The 15,350-nt window shown below is 45.1% G+C and overlaps 1 protein-coding gene across 1 annotated transcript in view; it reads left to right on the top strand.

The window, feature by feature from the left end:
* The window catches only part of LOC113035865 (alpha-2-macroglobulin), a 63,640-nt gene that overhangs the window by 10,169 nt on the left and 38,121 nt on the right, over positions 1–15,350 (top strand). The window contains exons 11-17 of the mRNA XM_026191669.1: positions 145–300; positions 974–1,210; positions 1,410–1,473; positions 4,753–4,898; positions 5,026–5,175; positions 7,195–7,443; positions 13,114–13,201. Coding sequence (XP_026047454.1) covers positions 145–300; positions 974–1,210; positions 1,410–1,473; positions 4,753–4,898; positions 5,026–5,175; positions 7,195–7,443; positions 13,114–13,201 — 1,090 coding nt within the window. The remainder of the gene's footprint in view (positions 1–144; positions 301–973; positions 1,211–1,409; positions 1,474–4,752; positions 4,899–5,025; positions 5,176–7,194; positions 7,444–13,113; positions 13,202–15,350) is intronic.

The following is a 15,350-nucleotide window of genomic DNA, read 5'->3' as shown; positions in this document are numbered from 1 at the left end:
ATTTGTTACAATGTAACTAGATGTATGAAATAGTATTTAGGGATGCTTTGAGTCATGCAGAGGAAGCTAATCAAGGGCAATAACAATCATTATTATGGAGATGTGTGAGTCTTGTTACAACTTCTTACTCTGTCTTGTTCACAGATCAAAGTTGTTGGTCCAGACAACAAGCCTGCTGCCAATGAGCCAGTGTACTTGTTTGTTGGTAGCACACTAAAACTAGAGCTCACCACAGACGTGAATGGCGTGGCTTTGTTTTCTCTGGGCACGTCTCTTTGGAAGGACAGTGTGCATCTGAAGGTTGGTTGCTGCCGCTGCCTGCACTTAAACATTCATCAGTTATAAGGTCGATAGACTGTGATTGATCACATCAGTCGTACTGATCATACACCCACGCTGGCCTACATTGTCATGAAATTAGTTACTTTTTAATATTTTATTATTTCCAAGTGTCTAACCCAGTGTTTCCAAACCTTTTGGAGCCACGGCACATATTTCACGTTAGAAAAATATCACAAAAAGCATATTGATCATTTTCCCCGCACATCAGGTATAGCGGTATTGGCTCGGTTTGTCCCAGTTACCTTTTTGCTTCTTCTGACCACTACTCATGCTACGGCCTTCATCTGGGTCAGAGGTTTCTCCAGGACCAGGTCTACTTTTTCTTTCAAATATTTGTCTATTGCTATTATGGCTGCGCTGTCTCAGTCACAGCACGACTATTATGTAATTTCTTCTTCATCTTCTATTTTGCTGGCAGTTGGCAACAGATTTAATTAGAGCAGGTAGTTGTAGTCCTGTGGAAGATCATGTAATTGTTCTGCCCATCACGGCGATCACTTGGAGTACTAATCAGATGGAACCAGACAATCTTCCACGGCACACCTGATCATTTCTCACAGCGCACTGGTTGGGAAACACTGGTCTAATGTGAAGAGTAGGAATTTGATATTTGACCTCACTTTGTCAACAGGCGAGTTCAAAAAATACAACGGAGCATGACCATTATGTTTATGGTTTGAGGAGACCCAACTACAGGGCAAGCCACCACCATGTCACAGCGTTTTACTCCAAGAGTAGTAGTTTTCTGAAGCTCATGCAGGCCAGCAGTAAGCTGCCCTGTGACAGTGAAGCGACTGTGCGTGCCCAGTACATCATCCAGGGAGAGGAGCTGGAGAAAGGGCAGGAGGTCCTCGACTTCTTTTATCTGGTACGTGTAAGGGATTGTGACGTGACCCCACCCAGTGTTCATTGAAACACGATTTTGGTGATCTGCATGAGAATTGCTGTTTGTAGCTTCAGTCTAAATGATTTTTCTCTAAAGACTTTTGTGCACACGTTTGAGATGTATTGCAGATATACATAAACACACCCTCATAGTGACGTTTCCGTTCTGTCTTTCTTTGCAGGTGCAGTCCAGAGGTTCAGTAGTGCAGCATGGTCGTATCCCAGTGGCTGTCAAAGTGGGAATTGGTATGAACACGACGAAAGCTAATTTTGAAGTATAAGTCTGTGATTTTAGAGTTAGACGTCCTATGGAAAAAGCCCTTTAAAGTTGCATCAAAGCATGTAGGGGTGAGGTTGGGGTGGTAGAGCAGGTCATCCACTAATTTCAATATTCTACTATTAGCTATCTAGCCCTAATGTCAAAAAACTATTAAAGTCTGCATCAGTGCACTGCGTGAAATATACCTTTACTTATCATAAACAAGGCCATTTTATGTAATGCTATGCATCCACTTTGCAATGTGGAGTACAGTATAGGGCAGGGCTGCCCAATCCCGGTCCTCGAGAGCTACCGTCCTGCAGCTTTTAGATGCATGCTTGTTCCCACACACCCGAATCAAATGAATGGCTTGTTATCAGGCCTTTGCCAAACATGATGGCATGCTGAAGAGGTAATCAAACCATGTGATTCAGCTGTGTTGGAGTAGGGATGCATCTAAAAGCTGCAGGATAGTAGCTCTTGAGGACTGGGATTGTGCAGCCCTGGTATAGGGTGTCCAAAATGGTCCTCAGTAAATAGTGGTATATTTATATATAAGAAACATGGGAGGCAGATGACCTGTGATGACATGCGCACAGCCCTGCTTGTGCATGTAACCCTGTCATCACAATCATCGTGGATCAAGAGTTGGGAGTTCGTCTTGTAATCGGAAGGTTGCCGGTTCGAGCCCCGGCTCGGACAGTCTCGGTCGCTGTGTCCTTGGGCAAGACACTTCACCCGTTGCCTACTGGTGGTGGTCAGAGGGCCCGGTGGCGCCAGTGTCCGGCAGCCTCGCCTCTGTCAGTGCGCCCCAGGGTGGCTGTGGCTACAATGTAGCTGCCATCACCAGTGTGTGAATGTGTGTGAATGGGTGGATGACTGGATATGTAAAGCGCTTTGGGGTCCTTAGGGACGAGTAAAGCGCTATACAAATACACGCCATTTACCATTTATCTCTCAGTTCTTACGCTCGTCACCTCATTGAGAACTCCTCTGGTGAGTTGGGCTAGTTAGCTCTGTTATCTGCTGACTTGAACTTAGCTTAACTGCCCATTGGTGTTGGCCTCTACCACACAGTTGGTGAGTAGGCTACCTGCAGAGCGCTAATTTCCAGTTTTCCTGTGCAGCCTTTTACTTTGCGTTTTGGAATGGACTCCAAACTGAAGCGAGCAAATCAGAAATCTTCTGTTCGCCCCTGTCCTTCCCTGTCCTCAGGGTTGCGGTTTCTCTTTGCACGACAGCAACCAGCACGATGCCTGCCCTGTCTGCCTGGGATCTTCCACGCCATGAGAGTGTTGACGGAGCCCAAAGTCTGTTCCACGTCCGCACTTGATCCTTTAAAGACGGGTGACATTTATGGAAAAGGTGCTGGGACGGACGGCTGTCACACAGCACGACCATCACTTCTTTGTGTCTGGAGCCCCGGCTTCATCCAAGTCTGAGGACAAGGATTATCCGGTCGGTGTCCCCCACAATTAGCTGGGCTGACCACATGGAATATGTTGATGGGTTAACCGAAGACGAGCTGGAACCATGCAGGAGCGCCAGCATGTCATCATCTCCCCAGGAGCACGATGACATGCTGGACATCAGCCTGGACATCCATGGTTTGCCGGAGGATGAGCAGGAGAGCCCATTGTCGGTCCAATCTGCCGCTGCTGCTGCGTCGGTCGGCAATGGTGCAGAGGAAGCTGGCTTAGCTAACCCACCCCTATGGAGCCATCTCTGGCTGCTTATGTTGATTGCTAAGGGTTTGCCACCTAGTGTGATAGCGACAATTCAGAACACTAGGGCCTCATCTACTAGAGGCTTGTACGCTTACAAATGGCGAGCCTTTGAGCAGTGGTGCCAGGACCGCTACACTCTCCCATTTCAGTGCTCTATTGTGGATGTTTTGACATTCCTGCAGGAGCTGCTGGATAAGGGCCTTTCATTTTTGACAATTAAGGTTTATTCAGCAGCTATATCTGCTTGTCATATTGGCTTTGACGGTTGACACCAGGTGCACATCCCCTCGCCATACGTTTTCTGAAAGGAGTTCGCCAGCTGAGACCTGTGCTTAAGTCCAGTGTCCCTGCTTGGGACTTGACTTTGGTGCTGGAGGCCCTTTGTAGCTCTTCGTTTGAACCTATTGAGTCTGTGGATATGAAATTTCTTTCATATAAGACTGCATTACTTCTCGCTTTGGCTTCGGCAAAGCGAATGGGTGACCTTCATGCGCTGTCTGTGCATCCCTCCTGCACACAGTTCTCTCCTGATGGCACAAAGTCGTATTATCCCAAGATCATGCCTGCATCTTCTAGCTCAGTGGAGTTTGAGTTGCTGAGCTTTTGCTCCCCTCCTTTTGCACCTGAGGAGCAGAGGAGGATGCATTCTCTTTGTCCAGTGCGTGTGCTACGCACCTACATTGAGCGCACTCAGAATGTGCGTTTATGTGACCAGCTGTTTGTCTGCTTCGCTAATCCAAATAGAGGTAGAGCTCTGTCCAAGCAGAGGCTGTCCCACTGGATTACAGAAGCTATCTCACTGGCGTACAGCAATAAGGGTCTTGCTTGGGGGTGAGAGCTCATTCCACCAGGGGGATGGCAACCTCATGGGCTCTTTTTAAGGAGGTGCCTCAAGTTGATATTTGTGCTGCAACTACTTGGACACTTTTGTGCAGTTTTATTGCTTGGACGTTACAGCCCCTTCGGTGGCTCATGCTGTCCTTTCTGCTGGGTCTAGCGCACACTAACGTGGTGGTGGTCCGATGCCAGTTCGGTGGCTGCTCTGCAGGGTGTGTATATTTCTCCCATACTTGCGTGTTGTACCGTGTGAATCAACTGTAAGGGACGAACAGTTATATCTATAACTTCTGTTCTCTGAAGGAGAGGAACAAGGTACAACACAAGGTGGCCCCGCTGAGCAGCATGGCTCGGTGAAGAGTGGCTATCAAACTGAGGGATGACTGTGATGACAGCGGCTATATGTGCAGGCGGGGCCATGTGCGTGTCATCACACGTCATCCGCCTTAAAGGCGTGAATAAAGGTTTCTTCAACTGGGACACACAAGGGCGTGATATCCCATACTTATGTGTTGTATCTCATTCCTGTCCTTCAGGAAACAGAAGTTATAGACATAACTGTTCGTTCTTGATTATCTAATTATATTTTGCAAGTTTAGCTTCATGCTAATAATGTAGCTTATTTGCTCATTAGTCACGTGACTCAATATTATCTTGTTTATTTTGATAATTGCTGCCATGCTTTCTTTGGTTCTTCCTCAGTCAACAAAGGGGAGATGTCCGTGCCGCTCACTCGGATGTCAGACCTGGCACCATTTGCCCAGGTGGTAGTTTACACTTTGATGCCCAGTGGAGAGGCTGTTGCTGACAGCCATGACTTCCCTGTTCAGCTCTGCCTCAATAACAAGGTAGTACATTACCACATTAGGACCTCAAAGCCACTTGGGAATGTAGTGAAGGATGTGTGCATTTTAGAGAGCTAACATAAGGATAGACAGGCTTAATCTGTTTTCCGCCTCGGTATCTCCCACACAGGTGTCTCTGAAGTTCTCCTCCCTCCAGGAGCTTCCAGCAGAGAGGACCACCCTCAGTCTCAAGGCTCACCCTGGCTCCTTGTGTTCTGTTAGAGCTATTGACCAGAGCGTCCTGCTGCTCCGGACTGAGCAGGAACTTACTGTCAGCTATGTACGACAATCATTCGTCCTACTTTGATCCATATTAAGAACACTACCATTACTATAGTTTGGTTTTGTAACATCTTCTACTTTCTACACCACTCAAAAAAATTAAATGCGTAGAAATAAGAAAATACTGGAAGACCTGTTGGCTCTTAATCAATTAAATATTCAAGGTAAAAGTTCTTGAAGTTTAAAAGTATCTGAACAAACTAACATACATTGAAGTAGAAATATTGTTTTTAATTGCTTGATGAAAATCCTTTGCTTTCACATCCATCGACATCAACCGATGCAGTGTTTTCTCCCTTGAGCTGTTTCTTTGGGCCTTTACTGCCTTCAGTTGGTGCTTGATTGTGGGCCTCTCTGCTGCTGGTTTTGTCTTCAGTGTCTGACTTCACCACTGAAGAGTATCTCATTTCTTTACCTTGACAAGTCTTTGATTGTTTTTGCAGGTATTATCCATTTGCCCTAATCTGATCTGTTTTCTGGCATTTGGCTGAATCTGAGCATAGAGTGCAGCTCTGTACACTTCACAATTCATCCTGCTACATCTATCAGCAGTCACATCATCAGTAAACATGAATGGCCCAGTTCCTCATGGCCTCCACCATGTTTGACAGATGATATGGTATGCTCCAGATCCTTATTTGTTCTCCTTTGGACTTTTCTCTTCTGGTCATTCTGCTACAGGTTTGTTGGTTTCGTCAGTCAAAATACCTGTTTAGGGTCTCGTACATGTCTTCTAGTCAAGTCCAATCTAGCCTTCTTGTTGAGTGTAACTAGTGGTTTGCATCTTGTTGTATACCCTGTATTTCCATTCATGAAAGCGTCTACTGATTATGTACTTTGACAATCGACGGTCTACCGCCTCAGGATTTCTGTCGATACTGCTAGATGGTGTAAAAGGTTTTTCTTAACCAAGGGAACAAATCTGATCATCAGCTTCGGTTGTCTTCCATGGTCTTTTGGTGGTGTTGACCTAGCTTTTATTTTATTTTATTTTATCTTATCTTATCTTATCTTATCTTATCTTATCTTATCTTATCTTATCTTATCTTATCTTATCTTATCTTATCTTATCTTATCTATCTATCTATCTATCTATCTATCTATCTATCTATCTATCTATCTATCTATCTATCTATCTATCTATCTATCTATCTATCTATCTATCTATCTATCTATCTATCTATCTATCTATCTATCTATCTATCTATCTATCTATCTATCTATCTATCTATCTATCTATCTATCTATCTATCTATCTATCTATCTATCTATCTATCTATCTATCTATCTATCTATCTATCTATCTATCTATCTATCTATCTATCTATCTGCAGTTTTTCTATAGATAGATAGATAGATCTCTATATATATATATATATATATAGTCCTTCATTGTTAAGAATGCACCAAATTGGTCATTTGGCCACTGCTGAAGTTTTTATATCTGATAGGTTTATTTTGTTTTTTCAGTGAAATGATGGCTTCTTTTATTTGTACAGACATCTATTTGGACCTGGATTTTGGGACTTCCTGTGTGAAAGTTGAACATTTGGAAACGACTCTTTATTTTAGTAATTAGCAAACAGGCCTTGCCTATAAATTGTATAGTCACTTTTGAGTCTTGGCGGATGGATTCACAATCATACCAAAAATCATAGTTAAAAATTAAAATCATCTTGAGGGCTGTGGATGATGCAGTTTCCCTGATTCCATCTCTGTCTGCTCTGGCTCCTGGGGGGCTGTGGCCATCACCTCCAAAACCATCTTTTTTTTAGTCTGTAGTGTTATTTCTCCAGTGCATCTGTTGTCACCTTCATTTGCATCAAAGCAAATATATATTTTATAATATGCCTCATTCACCCATTCAAACCCACTAATACAAGCACTTTTTTCCTACACCTGAGTGCTCCTAGAGAGTAGACAATCTATGTAAGTGGTTTGCTGCTAATGGATGATAAGAGAAAAAGATCACCGCTATCACCCCACCAGGCTCATGTACAGATGTGTTTTCATGCAGGTATATAGTCAGCTGCCTGTGGAGAAGCTGTCTGGGTACTCCTATGATGTTGAGGACTCAGAGCCATATCCCTGCTACCCCTTGCCAGTGCCAGATATGGTAATAGATGCAGATTTGGAGACAGCAGCACCGCCAACAGCACCACCAGCACCGGCCATTGTGAGCGACACTCTGGGAGCACGGCGAGAAACGCGCTCGATCTACTATGGACCAGGCAGTCAGAAGAATGACGTCTACAGCATCTTTAAAGTAAAACATTTGTTCATCTAATCTGATGTCTGACTGAAACTACACAGTAATGTCTCCTATTAGCTGCAGAAGACATGATTCAAGATTCAAAGCGTTTGTTGTGATGTGTACAAAGAAAAGTCAAGTCAAGTCAACTTTATTTGTCAATTCTGCCACATGTACAGGACATACAGAGAATAGAAATTTCGTTACTCTCAAACCCTAGTGATTTAAAAAAAATGCAAATAAAATAATTAAAAAGTAAAAATTTAAATAAATACAATACAATTTTACGTATAACAAAAAAAAAAGCTATGCAATATACAATATACAATATTCAAGTAAGGAGGCAGAGTAGTGCAAATAGGCAAATAGTGCAAATGGAGATTTAGTAGTATGCGGTAAGAGATAGTGTAACAACAAAGTCTTATGAGGTAATGGCGGTCCAATGCTCCACAAAGTGACTGGTGACTTGTGTGTGTGTGTGTGTGTGTGTGTGTGTGTGTGTGTGTGTGTGTGAGAGAGAGAGAGAGTGACAGAGTTCAGTGAGACTGTGGAGGGGAGAGGGGGGCAGAATCGGGAGGGAGTTTAGCTTCCTGACAGCCTGATGGATGAAGCTGTCCTTCAGTCTGCTGGTCCTGGCCTGGAGACTCCGCAGTCTCCTCCCTGACGGCAGCAGCTTGAAGAAGCTTTGCATTGGGTGCGTGGGATCAGCCGCCATGCAAAGGGCTTTTTTAGTGAGACGGGTGCTGTAAATGTCCTGGAGGGAGGGGAGAGAGACACCAATGATCCTCTCTGCAGCTCTCACTATGCGTTGGAGGGTTCTATGACAGGACGCATTGCAGGCTCCAAACCACACAGTGATGCAGCTCGACAGGATGCTCTCGATGGTGCCTCTGTAGAAAGTGTACATGATGGGGGCTGGTGCTCCTGCTCTTCTTAGTTTGCGGAGAAAGAAGAGACGCTGCTGTGATTTCTTGGCCAGTGCTGTGGTGTTGTACGTCCAGGAGAGATCCTCTGTGATGTGCACACCCAAGAACTTGGTGCTGCTCACTCTCTCCACAGACGCTCCGTCAATGGTCAGAGGAGCATGTTGGGTGTGCATTCTCCTGAAGTCCACAACAATCTCCTTCGTCTTCTCCACATTCAGAGAGAGATTGTTGTCAGCACACCACGTGGCCAGGCGTCTCACCTCACTTCTGTAGTCGGTCTCATCCCTGTTGCTAATGAGACCCACCACCGTTGTGTCGTCCGCAAACTTGATGAAGAGGTTGGAGCTGTGTGATGGAGTGCAGTCATGGGTCAGCAGAGTGAAGAGGAGGGGGCTCAGCACACATCCCTGCGGGGCCCCCGTGTTTAAAATGATGGTGCTGGATGTATTACTGCCGACCCGTACTGCTTGAGGTCTTCCGGTGAGGAAATCCAACAGCCAGTTGCACAGTGAGGTGTTGAGCCCCAGCTGGACCAGTTTTTGAGTGAGCTGTTGGGGGATTATAGTGTTGAATGCTGAACTGAAGTCTATGAACAGCATTCGAACATATGAATCTTTTTTTGTCCAGGTGTGTGAGTGCCGAGTGGAGTGCAGTGGAGATGGCATCATCGGTTGAGCGGTTGGGCCGATACGCAAACTGGAAGGGATCCAGGGAGGGGGGCAGGACAGTCTTGATGTGCTGCATGACTAGTCGTTCGAAGCACTTCATCAGGATGGGAGTGAGTGCAACAGGACGGTAGTCATTAAAGCAGGAGGGAGATGACTTTTTTGGAACCGGAATGATTGTGGTGGCTTTAAAACATGTGGGGACGACAGCCTGGATGAGTGATATGTTGAAGATGTCTGTGAAGACATCAGTGAGTTCCACTGCACAGTCTCTCAGTACACGACCAGGAATGTTGTCAGGACCCGGAGCTTTTCGTGCATTGATCCTGCTGAGGGATCTCCTCACGCTGTCCGGGGACAGAGTCATCACCTGGTCACCAGGAGGGGGTGGGGTCTTCTGTGCAGTGGTGCTGTTTCGGACTTCAAAGCGAGCAAAGAAAGTGTTCAGCTCGTTCAGCAGGGGGATAGTGCTATCACAGGTCTGTGGTGGGGGCTTGTAATCTGTGATGGTCTGAATGCCCCGCCACAGGCTCCGTGAGTCTCTGCTGTCTTTGAAGTGATGAGATATTTTCCTGGAGTACTGTCTCTTAGCCTCTCTGATGCCACGGGAAAGGTTGGCCCTAGCTGTCCTCAGGCTCGCCTCGTCTCCATCTCTGAAGGCAACATTCCGAGCTTTCAGCAGCCTGTAGACCTCTCCTGTCATCCATGGTTTTTGATTGGCCCGGACAGTTATGGTTTTCGTGACTGTTACATCCTCAATGCACTTGTTGATGTAGGCAGTAACAGTCTCTGCATTTCTCTGTACGATGAAATTCTTTCTCTGCTGTCCACACATGGATGCCGGATAATATGTACAAATAGAACTAGAACAGATAAATACAAATAGTATGAATAAATAAATGGAGACAAAAAATTGAAGTATTAAATAGATTTGTGTGCAAAAGAACTATGAGCTTAATATGCTGGTTTGATATGTGAGATGTGCAAAAATGATTATTACTGTTAGAATAGGTCAGCGGTTCAGGAGTCTGATAGCAGTGGGGAAGAAGGAGTTGTTGAGTCGAGATGTTCTGGATTTCACACTTCTGAACCTCCGCCCTGAGGGCAGAAGTGTAACCGGTCCGTGTTGGAAGTGTGTGGGGTCTTTGAGGATGGAGGCAGCTCTCCTCTGGACTCTGTGATGGTAGATGCTCTGCAGAGAGGGCAGCGGGGTCCTGGTGATCTTTGCAGTTATTATCACTCTCTGCAGGCGTTTGCGGTCCATAGCAGTAGTGTTGCCGTGTCCAGGTGAGGTCCTCACTGATGTAGACGCCCAGGTATCTAAAGCTGCTCGCCCTCTCCACACCAATCGCTGCAGTATCGTCCGCAAACTTCAGTATGGTGTTATCCCTATTGGAGACGTACAGGGTGTAGAGGATGGGACTGAGGACACAACCCTGTGGAACGCCAGTGTTTGTAATAATGCTGGTCCTGTTGCTGATCCTGACTGACTCGGGCCGAGTGTTGCCAGCTTGTGAGTGAGTTTGTGTGGGATGACCGTATTGAAGGCGGAGCTGTAATCAACAAAAAGTACCCTGATGTATGAGTCTTTGTTTTCCAGATGGGAGAGGGAACAGTGAAGAGCGGCAGTGATGGGGTCTGACGTGGAGATCCAGAGTGTCTGGGATGTTACACCACTCCCTTAAAGCACTTTGTAATGATTGGAGTGAGTGCAACTGGTCTATGGGGAGGCGTTGGGTGAAGGTCTGTGAGGTCTGGAGAGGTCTCGAAGTGGGTGTAAAGTCCATTGAGGTCATTCCGTAGACCGCCTGCAGAGCTGATGGTGTTGATGGCGGCCCTCGCCACATCCGCCTGGGGTCAGCAGAAGAGTAGAAGCCATCCAGCTTCTCTCTGTACTGCCTCTTAGCCGCTGTAATGGCTTTCTTCAGTCCCTACTTCGCAGCTTTGTACTCCGTCTCATTCCCTGATCTAAATGCGAGAGACTGAGTACGCATGTGTCGTACCTGACTGTTGATCCAGGGCTTCTGTTTGGGGGGGACTTCCTGACGTGTGTGGTGGGCACAATATTGTCAACACAGGCGCTGACGCACCCAGTCACATATTCAGCATAGTCCTGTATGTTGACAGAGCAGTTCTCCTTGGTGGCTGCAGTTTGAAACACATCCCAGTCTGTTTGAGCAAACAGTCCTGTAGGATGCTCTCAGTCTCTGGGGTCAACAGTTTAACAGGTTTGATGACGGGGTTCTTTGTTTCAGCTTCTGCCTGTAAGCTGGGTACATGAACAAAGAGATGTGGTCAGACTGTCCAAAGTGGGGGCGTGGTGCAGCCCTATATGCACCACATATGTTACTGTAAACATGATCCAGGGTGTTCTTGTCAAGGGTAGGAATGGCCACGTGTTGGTGGTATTTTGGGAGTACAGTCCGTAAGTTGCACTTATTAAAGTCACCGGTGACGATAAAAACAGCATCTAAATGAGTTGTCGCTAATGCGCTGATGACGTCATGGAGTTGGCCGAGCGCTGCCGTGGAGTCAGCTTGCAGCTGGATGTGAACAGTGGCCAAAAACACAGCTGAGAGCTCCCGCTGCAGATAGTAAGGGTGACCTTTTAGGATTAAAAACTCCAGTGAACACATGGAATCCCCCCCTCAAGTCCGGTGGAAGGTTAAAGTCCGGACGATTGTGTGAGTTACCGATGTCCAGTAGTGCCTGTCTCGGATATGTTAACAGCAGGGCTGGACTGGGACAAAAAATCGGCCCGGGCATTTTGACTAGAGACCGCCCCACCAAAAATGTGATGTCATTCAGGGGAAAACCGCAAAGGATTCTGGGAACTTGTGGCAAGAGGTACTAGCGCATGCAGGCTTTCAATTGAACTCAGTTACACAGCGATAAAAAGAAACACAAAAAATGGCAAGAAGCTGTTGTATTATTAACTGCAATAGCCGGTGTTGTGCCAAAAAGTGATTGCTGGTATTTAAATTGCTATGAGTAACTTGTTGGGCTATAATATGTGAAACATATGTCAAATGCATCCCTCATGGATGACATGAAGTCATCTCTCCATCTCTCTCTGCTGCTCTTCTGTCTCCTCTGTCACAGACTTCTCCACTTTTGATGATAAATCTGCCTTTTTGAGATTTTGAGGAGTTTGAGAAACTAACCTTAAGCATAAAATAAGTGGGTCTCTCCTCCTCTTGCCTCCCCTTTCCCTTATCCACCTGCTGGCCTCCACCACTTGCTGATGTTGCAAACAATTCAGTTATTTTTACACATTTGGCAGCGTCTGCCTGAAGGGCTTGTTTCTTTTTGGCCCTAATTTTTTCTGCACCTCCTTTCCTTTTTTTGTTCTCCATTTTCTTTAGTTCGTCTATAAGATTGCTAAACAAGGGGGAGGGTGCATCCGACCTGCTCGGCTGTAATTGGTCCAGCCCAGAGTCGATCATGACCAATTGGCCAATCCAACACCTTTCATTATTTACACACTTCCAAAAAAAAAATTGATCGGCCCATAAAAACAAAAAATCGCCAGCGGCCCACCGGGCATTTGCCCGGTGGGCCGCTGGCCAGTCCAGCTATGGTTAAGAGTGCACAGCACTTATCCAGTGCAAAAAGAACAAAAAACAAACAAGTTGGCATCTGAGAGTGGAGCAAGCAAACACGTCTGCCTGGAGGGGCGCCAGGATGTTTGCACCGGAAGTAATGTCATATCTATCTATATGTCTATCTAGATATTCATATGATCTATATCTAGATATCTTTTTTTTCTCTGTAGGTCTTTCACACTCTTCGAACCAAAGTTTGGTATCATTTAGCTGTACCGCATCCTTCTTTCCAACTGTACAGTTTTGGTTCTTTGGGGTTGTTTTTTTTGTCAATTTGCCACTCTTCTTCCTTCTTTACCTGTTTCGGTTTCTCTCCATCTATCTCCAAATCCTCTTTTGTGTCTTTGTCCTTGTATTTAAAAATAAATAAACAAATAGCATAGTTGTTATGCCAATGTTGTTTTATTTTGTTTACTACTTATGACAGCAAAAAACAAGAAACAATCTATGGTTTTACTATGACTTGTTTTTCTCTTTCTCCACTTCTAGGAAATTGGACTCAAAATTATGACGAACTCTGATGTGAAGAAACCTTACAACTGCGACGAACTGAGCTTCTATTTCAGTGTAGAAGATAGTAGGTCACTGCTATTCTCTGTTGACTCCAATGCCCATTGATACAACCTTAGGAAGAACTGTTGTTTTTACAACTTGTGTAACTGTAAGATTTATTTACACTTGCAAAAATAGTAAGTGAATCTCTTCTTTTCAAAGTCAAAGTCAAAGTCAACTTTATTGTCAATTCTGCCACATGTACAGGACATACAGAGAATAGAAACTTCGTTACTCTCAATCCCTAGATAAAATAGAAAATGAACATTTAAATGGAATCGCCACCATTTCTGGCTTGCTTTCTTTAATGGGTTCTGTTCTTTGTCCGAGTATGACAAATGCAGTCTGACTAATCAAACTCAATCAGTTATACTGTTCATGTCTTCAAAGCTCCTTACTTTACTAACATGGTCTATGGTCTGAGATCCCTAATATAGCAGTTTCCTAGATAGAATGAGATGGCTAGATATGAAGCTAGGAGTTACAGGCAGTACAGCCACAGCAGTTTTATGTCTGTATGTATGTTTTGTGGAATGCATCAGCAAAAAATTGGCAAACATGTTAGCAATACCAGTAACTTTAAACATTTGGCTTCCTTCATAAGCCATTGCTTATAAAGGAAGCAATGGCTTATGAAGGGGTGGCTGTAGCTCAGGTGGCAGAGCAGGTCAGCCACTAACCAGAAGGTCGGTGGTTCGATCCCAGGCTGCCTCCTGACTGCATGCCAGATATCCTTGGCCAAGATGCTAACCCCATGTTTGCCTACTGGTGGTGGTCAGAGGGCCCGGTGGCGCCAGTGTCCGGCAGCCTCGCCTCTGTCAGTGCGCCCCAGGGCAGCTGTGGCTACAATGTAGCTGCCATCACCAGTGTGTGAATGTGTGTGTGAATGGGTGGATGACTGAATGTAGTGTAAAGCGCTTTGGGGTCCTTAGGGACTAAGTAAAGCGCTATACAAATGCAGGCCATTTACCATTGCTACAAGGCTAACATTAGCATTTAAACTATTACTATTCCTGTCAGCTAAATAAGGAAAAAAAAATAGACTAACTGACTAGTGTAAAACTAAAAAACACTCAGGTAATCAGTTAGATTTGAGAAATGTTTAATGGAAAATGTCAAAAAATAATAACAAAGGCATTTAAAAATCATTTATCAAATTCTTACCATAGATTAACAGATTTAATCTATGGTGCATCTCGACAACAATGTGTCATCTAAAGGCAGATGGCTACACAACATTTAGGACACAGTAATTTACCGGCGTGGGCATCATTTTAAATTGTAACAATCAGGTTAAATGATTAATAAGTCTGGTATCACCTAGTGACAGCAGTGAGAATTAGTTGGCTATTTGTGCACAGCCCTATTTTACACTCATAGTCACTCATATCACACCGGATGCGTAAAATCCATGAAAATATATCCTGAAATTTTTTTTCTGGACTCGGATATCCTTAATACAGCCGTTCAAACCCACCACATAATTTCACTGGATGAATTTGTGGTATTTATTTTTTTCAAACTGAATTATTTTTTTCTAAGTTTTCACATGCGAATAAACAGATCTGACCAATCAGACCACTGCATTTGGCAAAAAGTTACCTCAGACGTATAGCTACATGTTGCTCCGGCTCCCTCGCCTCGATTTCTCTGCCTCCACATATGTGGTCTCAACTCTGCCAAAAAAGGGTTCAAACTGACACTGATATCCTGAAAAATGTGCAAAAGTGGTTGTGATACAACTTAGACTCCTGTATCCAACCATGAAATTGTCCTTGTTGCTGTCTTCTCTTGAGAATTGGATGAACTCAGAATCCTGTTTACTTACTGTTTACTCTTTTCCCTCTCTAAGGGTGGGTAGCTTGTCTAGTTTCAGTAACGAGGTTATCAGTTATCCATCCATCAATTCATCTTCTTCCCCTTATACGGGGCTGGGTCAAGGGGATGGCAGCCTAAGCAGAGAAGCCTAGACCTCTCTCTCCCCCGCCTCCTTTCAGCTTGTCCCCTCGGCAAGCTGGAGGAGGCTGGTGTTCCCAGGCCAGCCAAGAAGTATAATCCGTCCGGCATGTCCTGGGTCTGCCTCCTTCTGATGGGACATGCCCGGAACACCTCGCCCAGGAGGTGCCCAGGAGGCATCCTTGTCAGATGCCCAAACCACCTCAACTGGCTTCTTT

This window comes from Astatotilapia calliptera, chromosome 14 (genome assembly GCF_900246225.1).
Source record: "Astatotilapia calliptera chromosome 14, fAstCal1.2, whole genome shotgun sequence".
NCBI lineage: Eukaryota > Metazoa > Chordata > Actinopteri > Cichliformes > Cichlidae > Astatotilapia > Astatotilapia calliptera.
This window is presented reverse-complemented; position numbering and strand designations above follow the sequence as displayed.